Genomic DNA, 12551 nt, shown 5'->3' with positions numbered 1-12551 from the left:
GCTCTTTTAAAGACTACCATCAACCAGTTAGGCTGTCATAGCTGTTTTTTCTTTCTTGGCTTCCCAAGGAAATCTACCCTTATGAATCCCAATTGACCAATGATTTATGGTTTATGAAGTTATTTCTTCTTCTTGGTCTCCTGATCTTTTGTGTTTTACCTGAAATGTAGAGAAAGTGTTTCCTGAACATTAAATACTTGTAAACCTAAAAATAGAAATACCAATTTTTTTTAAAAAAGTATAGTGGGCCATATGGTAGAGTGAAGACTAACTAAAATGGATAGAGTTCAAAAATTGACCTGAGCTTATAAAAAGTCAATTTTTAGTGAGAAAAGAATAAAGTCAAAGGTAATAAGAAAGTGGATAATAATACCTCCTATTTTTGTTGTTGGAAAATCATATTTTCAGGTTTCTGCCAATAAAGATCTCCCATTGCAACCTGTCAGCCATATCACTGTGTTGCCTAAGGTTTCCCTATCAAATCTTTATACTTCTCCTACCTAAACTCCATTTACAAAGTATCAGTAATGTGAAGTTCAATTCAACAGGATTAGCCAGTTGACTTTTGATCATCTTACATTGCCTTACCCACATCAATAATGCCAATGCTTTTCTTCTTTGTCCAAAAGTCTCAATTTCCTATACTTAATAGCTAATTTTTAAGAGGCCCAATTGAATTTTCTCCAAAAAGTAAGTTTTCTAAATATTTAATGGGAAAGAAGCATCTCTGTTTTCATCCCTACCAAACCTAACGAGGATTCTTGGAGTTTTAAAATCTTTGAGATGTGTTTTAACTTCAATTATATTACATATAAATATAGAACAATTGACTCTTTACCCACATATTACATGTGAATATAGAGTATCTGACTATTTACCCATATATAGAAAGTACCATTTCTTGAATCCATTAAAAAATGTAGGTAATCTAAAAAAGGGATTTATAAGCTCTGCTGAGCATCAGTGCCCCCAGGACACTCCTTAGAATGCCGACTGCTGGAGTCCAGCCAGGCCTTTCAGCATCATAAATCTGCAGGAAAAGGCCTGATGTGTGTGCGTGTGTGTACTCAACGCACAGAGAGAGAGAGAGAGAGAGAGAGGGAGGAAGGGAGGGAGAGACTTTCTTAGGTAATTCAGAGATAGCCTAAAGAAATGCATTTATGAACCATTATTCAAGGAGACATGAGTGAACCCCCCCAAAAAGCTGTCAATTTTATTTTAAGCGTAAGTTGTAATATAGGAAAAAAGACAATTAAATATGATGCTCCTAAAATGAATTTATTTATAGTTAAATATAAACATATGAGGCAGAATTTTAAAGTACATTATTAATCTAACATGGATGGTCTTTATAGAGAAAAGAATTTTTACTTTTCTTTACCACTTGGAGAATGAAAATGGGCGTGAAAGCAATCTCGGTGACAGTTGGCTCCTTTTCTTTCTGTGTCTTTCCCCTTTCTGAAGATTACGCAGTGCTAGAAACAGGGGACATAAATAGATGAATTGGGGGTAAAAACATATATGCTGAGTTTTTGTTCCAACTCTAATAAAATATCATTGATATTAAAGGATATGTGTTTTTTCATTGTGGTTTATTGTGTTCCTGAATCTCATCCTATCTTACCAAAAGTATTACTACATTTGAAATTTACAAAGATCTATCCCAACAATAAAAAAACTTAATAAAAATAATGAAATTACAAGTTTCAGCTCCCTAGACTTCATTTACAGGAAAATACTTTTGCTAATTTAAACAAAGGTTAGGGTTATCCCCAGCTGTTCATAACCAAGGCTTTTCGTGACCCCACTGGTTGGTGAGTAAATGGAAAACTATGTAGATTTCAGCACCAGATAAGTAAGTGGTGTGTTTTCTATGTTACTTATAATTTCTTCTATAAATGGGAAAAAGTAATAATTGTTATGTATCATATGGCAATGATATTGTCTCCTCATGTATCATTAACATGATCATACAATTAGTAAGCTGGTATAGACCTCTTCTCAGTATTTGGGAGCAACAGTGTGACCGGGGGCTATTGTTTGATTGACTGTATTGACATTAAAACAAGAAAATATGTCAATAACAAAGAAGACTGTCTGTTCAGGCAAAATATAGAAAAAGGATAGTCTTAGACAAATGTGGTCATTGTCTATTTAAGCTCTAAGTACAAGAAAAAGAAGATGCCTTCAAAACCCTAAGTTGAACACCTCTTCTTAGCATTGTTCCTCTCTGCTCTTGAAATGGATGGATCAAGCTATCTACTAATACTAATAAGCATTAAAATCATGCAATATACTTCCTCATTTTAATTTTCATGCTTGCCATGCAACTTTTTGATGGCTTACCATTTGGTTTGTATGCAGAGAAAGAAGAATGCATTGCTGTGGACAAATTCTCTTAGCATTTACTTGTATATCATATTTTATGTACTCATTTTCTGTCTGATGAGCAGTAATGTAAGTCAGAGTGATAGATCAAATCTCAGCAAGCTGACACAAACTCTGAGCTTGGAAGGATAAGGGTCTTTACTACATCAGTGATAATTATCTTGGTCAAAATGTCTGAAATTCTGACTTAGCTGGGATAAAAACAGGAAAAAAATTTATAGCAGGACAAACACTATTCGGTATGACCTAATATAAGGCTTTCTGGGGAGACATTCAGCCAGTCTTCCTTGGATGAAACTATAGTTGCTTCCATCTCCAATCTTTTAAAATACCCACTGAATAATGTTGGTGCCATGAGTTTCTGATTGATATTCCTGGTGTTATAATACATCTTAGAAAACGATACTTATAACTGCAGTAGAAAAGGGAATGATTGATTTTTCTACTTGCTTGCATCGGTCATAATTAAAAACATTGGATTTCTTTTCCACCCCCAAAATATTTCAGAAAACTATGAAGAATAAATAAATAATTTGGATGATCTATGAATATAAATGGAGTGTCAAATGCTCCATCTTTGTACTAAACAATAGTAATTCTAAAAACATTTATTTATTTTATGTGAATATTTTTATTTTATTTTAATAAGTATGTTATCTGCTATTTTGCATGAGTTTTATAGTTCAATACGTATGCGTGTATATGTGTGTGTATATATATGTGCTGCATCTGTACCTATCTGATTAGCAGATTTGATTCAGTGATTTTCTGAATATGTAGACCTACTTCATTCCCTGCTCAATGAAAAATATTACAGAAGTTTCAAGGATGACCTTCCTAGAAAGAAGAGATTCAAGAATGCATGAGTAACAATGAAGTTGTGTAAAAATAAAGTTTAATAAGAAAACTAAGGTTGAAATGGCAGTGTGTTTCACATTAAATTGTGTGTAAAGCTGTATTCTAAATTGTGATGGTACTTAGTGAGATAAAATGAAAAGTGTTCTGGTTTAAAAGGATTCTGTTAATTCTATAACCCTATGAAGATATCTTAATCCCTCTGGGCCTCTATGTCCTCCTATGTAAACTTGCAGGATTTAAAGTATATGGTTTCTTAAGATCCTTTGTAGCTCAGATAGTCCATGAACCCCTGATCCTCTTATATTAGGCTTGTGTCAAGTACTTTTGAAATGAATATCTTAGTTCAATCCTGAGTCAGGAGGTCCATCTCCATTATGCCTTTGTTTAAGTTTGGGATGTACATAATTATAAAACCAAAGCTTGACAGAAAATTGTGCTACTTCTAAAGTCATAGTTATATGTTATTAACACAGCTGGTGGGGAAAAAAATCCCGTCAGCGATGTTTATTTCCTTCTGTGTTCACAGGAAGTTCAACATAATTGCCAGCTTCATAGAATATCATTTTGTGCAGATGATAAAACTGACAAGAGGATATTCACTTTCATATGCAAAGATTCTGAGTCGAATAAACATTTGTGCTATGTATTTGACAGCGAAAAGTGTGTAAGTATGCCAGATGTTTTAGGGTGGTTTTTTCATGTTTTACAAGCCAGGAATTGTCTTGTTTCTGGCATTAGTAGAGTATTTGAAAATGAATAAGGTCTGCAAATACTTAAATGCACTAATAGATTTATCCTGTCATGAGAATATGCTTCAGGATTTCATCCTTAAATAAATTCTCATGTTTATGAGCACAAACTTGCATGCAAATTTCTTTTGTTAGGATGCATGCCTGCTTATGTTATGCATTTATTTCTCTTATAATCATTTAATTTATTGTATAATTTTAATCTCAAGTGTGATTTAGTAATATAAACATATTACAAAGAGTAATGGTGAGTAAAAGTGTTTTGTTGTTTTTTTTCATCCTGGAATGTGATGGATTTGATGAAAATAAATATTCTAAACTCTAGGAAATAAAATCTGCATGGCTCTTTTAAATAGTTTCCAATACTTTGAAAATTTGGTTCTTGATATTTGTTATTTAGTAAACTTAATATCATGAAAAATAAGATTGTGTGTGTATCCATGTGTGTTTGTGTGTTTGTGTGTGTGTGTGAGTTTTTAATGTAATCTAAAGTTCTTAGCAAGTAAATACAACTAGCAAATTCCAAAGTTAAGTCCTGCAACAGTTCTTTAATCATCCGGAATCTTAAGGAAAACTCTGTCTTGATTATGAGTATAAGCTACGTCTAATCATAACCTAGTCTGATTTCACATAAAATGTGAATTCAAAGCACACATTGCAGCCATTGATGGCTTCAATGAAGGAAAAACATCTAACCTCAAAAACTTCATTGGTTTAGACAGGAAATACACTTAATTAATCTATTTGCTAGTTTTTCTTGCTGTCAAAAATAGCAGAGAACGAATGTTATTATCACTATTATGTCATTTATTTCTCTGGTTTCAGTATGTGAGCTTCTTGAGAACAAATACCTTTTAATTTGTCTACGTGGCTCCTACATCAGGCAGACAACAGATGTTCAATGAATTTTTCCTTAAGGAAAAGACCATGTTGAAAATTTACCAAAAGTGGAGCAAGGTTATTATCTGTATCTTTTAAACTAAAATGCCCTAAGAAGGCAAGCTAATGCACTAAGCTACTTGGTATCATAATATCTTTTGAGAATTTGGTAAACAATATGGAACATCTTATCAGAAAAATATGATTACCCATGTAAGACAATACTGTGTGCATAATAAGACCTTGTATATCAAGTTCAAATTGTTTTTAAAATTTATATTATTGAATGAATGGATTATGTTTACAAATTTCAAGTGCTTCTTAACCATGGTTGTTTGCAGATGTTTTTCTCTATGTGATTAAGATGAAAGTTGATATTTGTTGAATATCTTCTATGTGTAAGATATAATAACCTTTTGCCACTTGCAGATAAAGTGTCACATCCCCACATATTTTTTTTTAAATAATGTGAAGTGAAATGTAAAATAAGGCAAAGTTTAAAACCTCTCTCTTACTTCCTGATTACTTTTCTGTAAGAAAAATGTTTTTTGTCAAAGGAATCATGTTATTAGTACTAGAAGGAATCATTGCATCCAATCTTTTCACAAGGTGTATTTGTGAGAAGTTATTATGTAAATTCTCATTACAGTTATATTTTATGTTTGCCTTATAATAATTTTTTGAAATAAACTTTTTAAATTTACATATTCTTATTCTATATATTTTATTACAAGATCAGGGAAAAAACTGATTTTCTTAGTCATTCCATTTAACAAAATTAGTTGTTAATCAGGATCTGGAAGCATATTGCTGCTGAATCTTTCCCTCTGCTACCAGTTTTCATCTTTCCACTTCATGAAATAATTAATACTAAAATTTATATGTCAAATCCTTGAGTTAAGAAAATCCAATAAATTATCTTATTCTGACAGAAAGTAGTGACCAACTGTAAACCAGAAAAATAATTTTAGTTAGATTGTCTGAAGTTCTTTTGTATGAGATTTTTAAAGATTGATATATTTGATATTTTGTGCTAAGTACTCAAACTTTGTACAATTAGCAGTATTTGGACCATTGTCCTATATTAGCTATCATAAAATGCTAGTTGAGTGGTAAAACACAGTTCTTAATTGATTTCCTTTTCATTGTTTAAAATTATTTTAATCAGAAAGGATAGATTCCTAAAATCTAATTCACTGACTATTCAGTCTACCTCATCAAATTCTCTAGTAATGGGCACGGAACATTATTTGTTCTTAAAGACACAATTTTGTGAGAATATAAATATAAATTTATTATTTATAAATAATATAAATCTATAAAATAGATAATACATTATTACTAAGTTTAGTTTAACATAAGAAAATTGATTAATGTAATCCAACATTTTTAACAGAATAACAAAAAAAATCATCTTACAAGATACAAAAAAAAAACCCCACTAGACAAAATTTAACTGAATTGATGATAAAATTAACAGCATGGTAGAAATAAAAGAGATATATCTTATTTTGATAAATACTTTAAAAGCTTTACAGGTAACATCTTAACTAATGTTGAATTATTGAATGCTTTCCTCCTAAGACTGGGAACAAGGCATATATGTTCATACTCACTACCTATTTATCATGGTATTAGATGTCTTAGCTAGTGAATAGTCTAGGGGTGGGCAGAAAGCACAAAGATTGGAAAGAGAGCAGTAAAATTGCCTTTTTCACAGATATAATAGCAATTTTTTTACATAAAAATTCTGAAAATCTACAAACAACTGCCATAATTATGACACAAATTTGGCAAGGACACATGATACAAGGTCAATTTACAAAATGAATTGTGTTTTTGTCTACTAGCAAAAAAAAAAAGGAATAAAAATCTATTTCATATAGCATCAGCAAACATGAAATAATTAGGATTAAAAAATATGCAAGGCATCTACACTAAAATTTTCAAAATATTGCTGAATGTTAAGAAGACCTAAAATAATACTCATGAATAAGAAGGCTCAATTTAATTAGGTGGGCAATTCTAACAAATTGATCCATAGATTCAATACAATTCTGATCAAAATCACAATGGGATTTTTAGTAGAAATTGAAAAGTTATTTCTACTATGGTAATACAAATGACCAGAAAAAATTAATCTTGAAAGTGAAGACCAAAGTTGGGAGATACATACTACCTGATTTCAGAAATACCCACACATACATGGTCAATTTATTTTCCAGAAATATGACAAGAAAATTCAATGGAGAAAGAAGTCTTTTTGACAAGTGATATTGGAACAATGAACTAAATATATGAAAAATACAAAGAATTAACCCCTACTTATGCTACCTAAAAGCAATTTGAGATGGATCACAGCCATAAAGTAGAAGCTTCTGTAGTCTTATACACAACCTTCATTAAAAAACAGAATGTCTTTATGAACATTGAATGGACAATGATATCCTAAAAATGACCACAAAAGCACTTGTTAAACATGACCAAAAATAGGATGCAATGGACTTTATCAAAAGTAAAAAGTTTTCTGTTAATCTATAAACATTATTAATCAGATGAAATGACAAGCCACATACTATGAGACTATATTTTCAGTACATATATCTGAAAAAGGATTTGTATCCAGAATATATTAATATAAATAACTCTTTAAAATCAATAATAAAAACACACAAAAAAATGAATAGACTTGATGATGTGCAATAGACTTGATCAGGGAGTTACTTCATACAGAAAATATTACAAAGGCTGATGAGCACATAAAACTGGGATAATACCATAATTCAACAGGGAAATGCAAATTAAAAATGCATTGATATAACATCACTCATCCACTAAAATGACTACAATTAAAAAGATTGTCAATATCTGATGTTGGTGAGAATGTGGCACAACCAGAACTCTTATTGCTGGTGGGAATGTAAAATGGCATAATTACTTTGGAAAACAGTTTGGCAATTCCTTATAATGTTAAATGTAGACCTATCCTATGATTTAGCAATTCCATTTTAGGTATTTATGAAAACACATGCCTACCAAAATATTTTACATGAATGTTTGTAGTAGTCCTATTCACAATAACTAAATAACTGAAAACACCATGAATGCCCATTATATAGGAAAAAAGATAAATCCGTTGGAGCATTAATACATACAACATGTGTGAAACTCAAAAACATTAAGTTAGTAAAAGAATCCAGACACAAATTAATACTTACTATATATTTTTTTTCATAGATGTCAAGGACAAGCACAACTGATCTATGATGATAGAAATTAGAGGAATGGTTGCCCATTATACATGTGATTTGACTGAAAGTAGGCATAGAAGACTTTCTGAAGGGGGTGTAAAATATTTTTGATACTTAATGAGATGGTGGTTATACAGGAATATAAATTCATCAAAATATATCTGATTGTACAATTAAGATCTATGCATTTCATTGTATATAAATTTTATCCTTTTTCTCCCCCAAAAAATATGTAAGGGCTGGAGAATCATAAATTCTGAATTTGAACTCTAGTCCTCCACAATGAGCCTTTAGGCAAATTCTATAACCTTGTAGAATTACAGTTTCATCATATGATTGTGGACATAAAAATAATCCTCACCTCAGAGTCATAAGAATCAAGTGAGGTAATGTACGCAGATACCTAAATGCTCTATAAAGATTTATTAGTATAAAAAGAGAATATGGTTTCTTAAAAGTTACTAATATAAATAAATAATTAGATGAAGTCAAATACACTTAATGATGAATCAACAATGTTACCATTTAAATGATTCTCTATGGTATACAAATTGAGTATTTGAAGATAGCATGATGTTTCCTTAAAAGGGTACATTGAACCCATAATCTTAAAGGTAAAAAATAAACTATAATTAAAAATGTCTTTTTATTATAAAATGCATATAAACATCTTACCTAAAGTTTTGAAATTAGAAACAGAAAAAAAATCCTTCATAATCTTATAACCAATCAAAACCAATTTTACTACTTCTTAATATTACAAATAATCCTAACACCTAACACAACCAAATATCTTTCCATACATATTTTTTCTTTAGTTTGAATCATTGAGCACACGTAAGTTTGTATCTGGCATTTTCATTTATTTAGTAGCTTTTATTGTGGCTTATTGCTGACTATTATATTTTTAAGAACAGATAGGCTTCTTTTTTTTTTTTTTTAATTAATTTATTTTTTTTTATACAGAGTGTCGCTTTGTTGCCCTGGCTAGAGTGAGTGCCGTGGCGTCAGCCTAACTCACAGCAACCTCAAACTCCTGGGCTTAAGCGATCCTTCTGCCTCAGCCTCCCGAGTAGCTGAGACTACAGGCATGCGCCACCATGCCCGGCTAATTTTTTCTATATATATTTTAGTTGGCCAGATAATTTCTTTCTATTTTTAGTAGAGATGGGGTCTTGCTCTTGCTCAGACTGGTCTCGAACTCCTGACCTTGAGCGATCCACCCACCTCGGCCTCCCAGAGTGCTAGGATTACAGGCGTGAGCCACCGCGCCCGGCCTCAGATAGGCTTCTTATATAATTTTATGTACATATTTTGCATTTTCTGTTAACACTATAAATATTGTTTACAACTAAAGCCTTCCTTAAACAGATAATGAACTATAAAAGACTATCAAATAATTTATGTTTTATTAATAAAGTATATTTTCATTTTAGGTTGATCTTAGTATATCACAAACTATTAGGATTTACAGCAGATTAGTAGTTAAACCATGACATTTTCAATATTTAATATTACTAGTTTTATGTTGTCTGGCTGTCTTACTAAATATGACATTTGTAATGCGTTAAATCAGTTAATGCCCTTACCAAACTTGTTTATGATACTAAGGAAATAAATCTTTATTTAGTGTTTACTTTGTGCAAAACGTCATGCAAAATCAGTGGAGATATGAATGGAGAAAAGATAAGCTGGTCAACTTTGCAAATTTGTGGCAGTTTCTAATTGATAGATGTGAGATTCCAAATTGTTTAGGAGGCCAAATTCAGAGGACAGATATATTTTTTTCCATTGGCATAATACTTTACAAACGTACAAACTGTTTACCATCACTTAAAATTGAGAGCTGTCATATAAAATTTCATATTGCTTACTTCATCTCACATAGTTAAGATCTGAAAATTCTGGATTGAAATTGCTCATTTCCACCGGGCAACAATTAACTGGAACTGAGTAGCAGTTGTTTCATTTATAGGGCATATCTCAAGTTTTCCGCAGACACCACCCAGTCTGCCTCATTCAAGGTACCTGTCCAGGGTTTAACAAACCCTTTTCACTAGGAAAGAAAATAAGTGGCAAAGCAACAAGAGAAACTGCACTTGGCCCTGTGCTGTCATTTAATAGGCACTAAATATTTGAGGAAGAAAGGAAAACAACTAGTAAAAAAAATACTACAATAAAAAAGATGAGAAGTTGGACAGAAAGAACTCTTGCTTGCAATTTTTCACCTTCAACAGCTATTTATTAATCCTCCCTCCCGTTTTTTCTCAATACTGTACTCAGGTAGGCATTGAATAACTGTGTTAGCATAAACTACTTTGCTCGTTTACTACATCCCTACCCCCCATGTCCGCCATTACCCTTCTGAAGTACTTGCTGTGACTACCTTAGAGTACCTCATGTGAATGTTTTTCTTGATTCAAAGAACAGTTTTGACATATTATTATTAAAATGCATATCTTCTTTGTTTGATCTTTATAAAGGCCGAAGAGATAACTTTAACAATTGGCCAAGCATTTGACCTGGCATACAGGAAATTTCTAGAATCTGGAGGAAAAGATGTTGAAACAAGAAAACAGATTGCAGGGTTACAGAAAAGAGTGAGTAAACTAAGCTTGTTGTTTCACATTTGTGTGATGTAAGTACAGGGAAACTTGCATATCATCAAACAAATTTAGAAGGCCTGCCATTAAATTTCCCCTACACTGATTGGAACGGCTTTCACTGTGGTCCTATAATTTTTCATTCCTGATCCCCTGCACAGTTTTAACTATTTTATATTGAATTCCCACAAGAACTTAGTGTTCTCATGTGACTTTGCTTCACTTCCTGATGCTTCTCATGGGGATCAGAGCAGCAGAAGCAGCAGATGCTGGGTAAGTGGTTTCCCATGCAGATCAGATTCCTTTGTAATTAAATTACACCCTTTCTCCACTCTTCAGAATCATCATGAGCAAGTTTCACTGTCTTGCGGTTATACTCCAAGATTATGGGTATAGATTGCACAGTGCAACAAGAAAACACAAAGATGAGGCATTAGGAACATAGGATTTGCACACACATAAAAATATATTTTAAATTTAATGTTTTCCCAGTGACCTTCAATAATTCCCAAGCTTCATCAAATAATTTTATCCCCTGTGCACAGAAGAGAACATTAAAATTTTAAATAATACAAAATCCTATTCATTAATGTAGCCAATATCATAGTTATTATTTTCCAAGGAAAAGTATCTGAAAGGTATTCAATAATTATTTGCTTTTTAGATTCAAGACTTAGAAACAGAAAATATGGAACTGAAAAATAAAGTACATGATTTGGAAAACAAGTTAAGAATAACTCAAGTATCAACATCTCCAGTAAGTATATTGAATATGTGTATTTTTTCCTTAGAAACAAGATTTGTGGTAATAAAACATCTCTCGATTACTAGTTCTGCAATATTTCAAATAATACTTTGGAATCAGTACTTTAAAACTAAACATGGATAGAGATGAAGGCTGCTAAACAAGGTGAATTTATAGTTAAAATCACCTAGAGTGGTTCAAGCCAGTTGTTTTCTGTGTTGCTGTTTCCCTTGTGTTTTCTAACATAAATTTAACCTTCAATTTGGTCTTAAGTTTTAATATACTTTTTCTCTTTGTGGCATATTCTTCTTTCATTCCTATTGATTAGTCTTTACTGAGGTGAGATTTAATGACTCATTCCAGTCTACCCGTGGAGTACTGAACTTCATTATAGGAACTGGACTGTTACCAAGACTGAATCTGGTTTCTTATATTACATAGCAAGTTCCCACTGGGGGTGAGGCAATTGTATATCAAAAACTAAAATGAGTGGTAATCTCTGCAGACACACTCACGTCTTTGTGGTTTAATTACTTATGTTTGACTTGTCACAGTTTTGAAATCCTTTTCCCAGTACCATGTATGATATCATTATTACATGATTTTGGTGAAGGGAATTTTTTTGGAGGGAGGTGGAATTTAAAACAATATTTTTTCTAGGCAAAATGTAATAAGGAGAAGGAGAAGATTTTTTTCTATTTGAACCATCTGTATGACAGATATTCTCATTTAAAATATATACATTATTCTGCACTGCAAAAATATTTTTAATATCTAACTTATGGCATAATAGTATGCACTGAAAAAATTTTGTTGCAGAATTTCATTTGGAAGTCCATTTTGGTTTAATACATAGGCTACACTCAATGAAAACATTCACACACACAGACACACACATATATTTATATCTAATACTAGAGTAGCTCACCAGCTCATCATTATAAAGAATAATGCTTCTATAAAAAGTTTCATATAGAGTTTCAAACTTGGAATGCCCTGAAAATGGGTCAAAAAAACCTTTCTTTCCCCTAAAATCACACATTTTCATCTTTCATACTGAAAGAATTGGTATTTCCAT

At 31.7% G+C, this 12551-nt stretch overlaps 1 protein-coding gene across 30 annotated transcripts in view; it reads left to right on the top strand.

Moving 5' to 3' along the window:
* Window positions 1–12551, top strand: part of GULP1 (GULP PTB domain containing engulfment adaptor 1) — a 254223-nt gene that overhangs the window by 217404 nt on the left and 24268 nt on the right. For 18 of the 30 annotated variants that reach the window (XM_069469748.1, XM_069469737.1, XM_069469756.1 and 15 more), the window contains 3 exons: window positions 3773–3910; window positions 10609–10725; window positions 11393–11485. In XM_069469748.1, coding sequence (XP_069325849.1) covers window positions 3773–3910; window positions 10609–10725; window positions 11393–11485 — 348 coding nt within the window. Of the gene's footprint in view, window positions 1–3772; window positions 3911–10608; window positions 10726–10977; window positions 11002–11392; window positions 11486–12551 lie in introns of all 30 variants that reach the window. The other 12 variants (XM_069469809.1, XM_069469800.1, XM_069469785.1 and 9 more) reach the window with 3 other exon arrangements.

This window comes from Eulemur rufifrons, chromosome 1 (genome assembly GCF_041146395.1).
Source record: "Eulemur rufifrons isolate Redbay chromosome 1, OSU_ERuf_1, whole genome shotgun sequence".
Taxonomy (NCBI): domain Eukaryota; kingdom Metazoa; phylum Chordata; class Mammalia; order Primates; family Lemuridae; genus Eulemur; species Eulemur rufifrons.
This window is presented reverse-complemented; position numbering and strand designations above follow the sequence as displayed.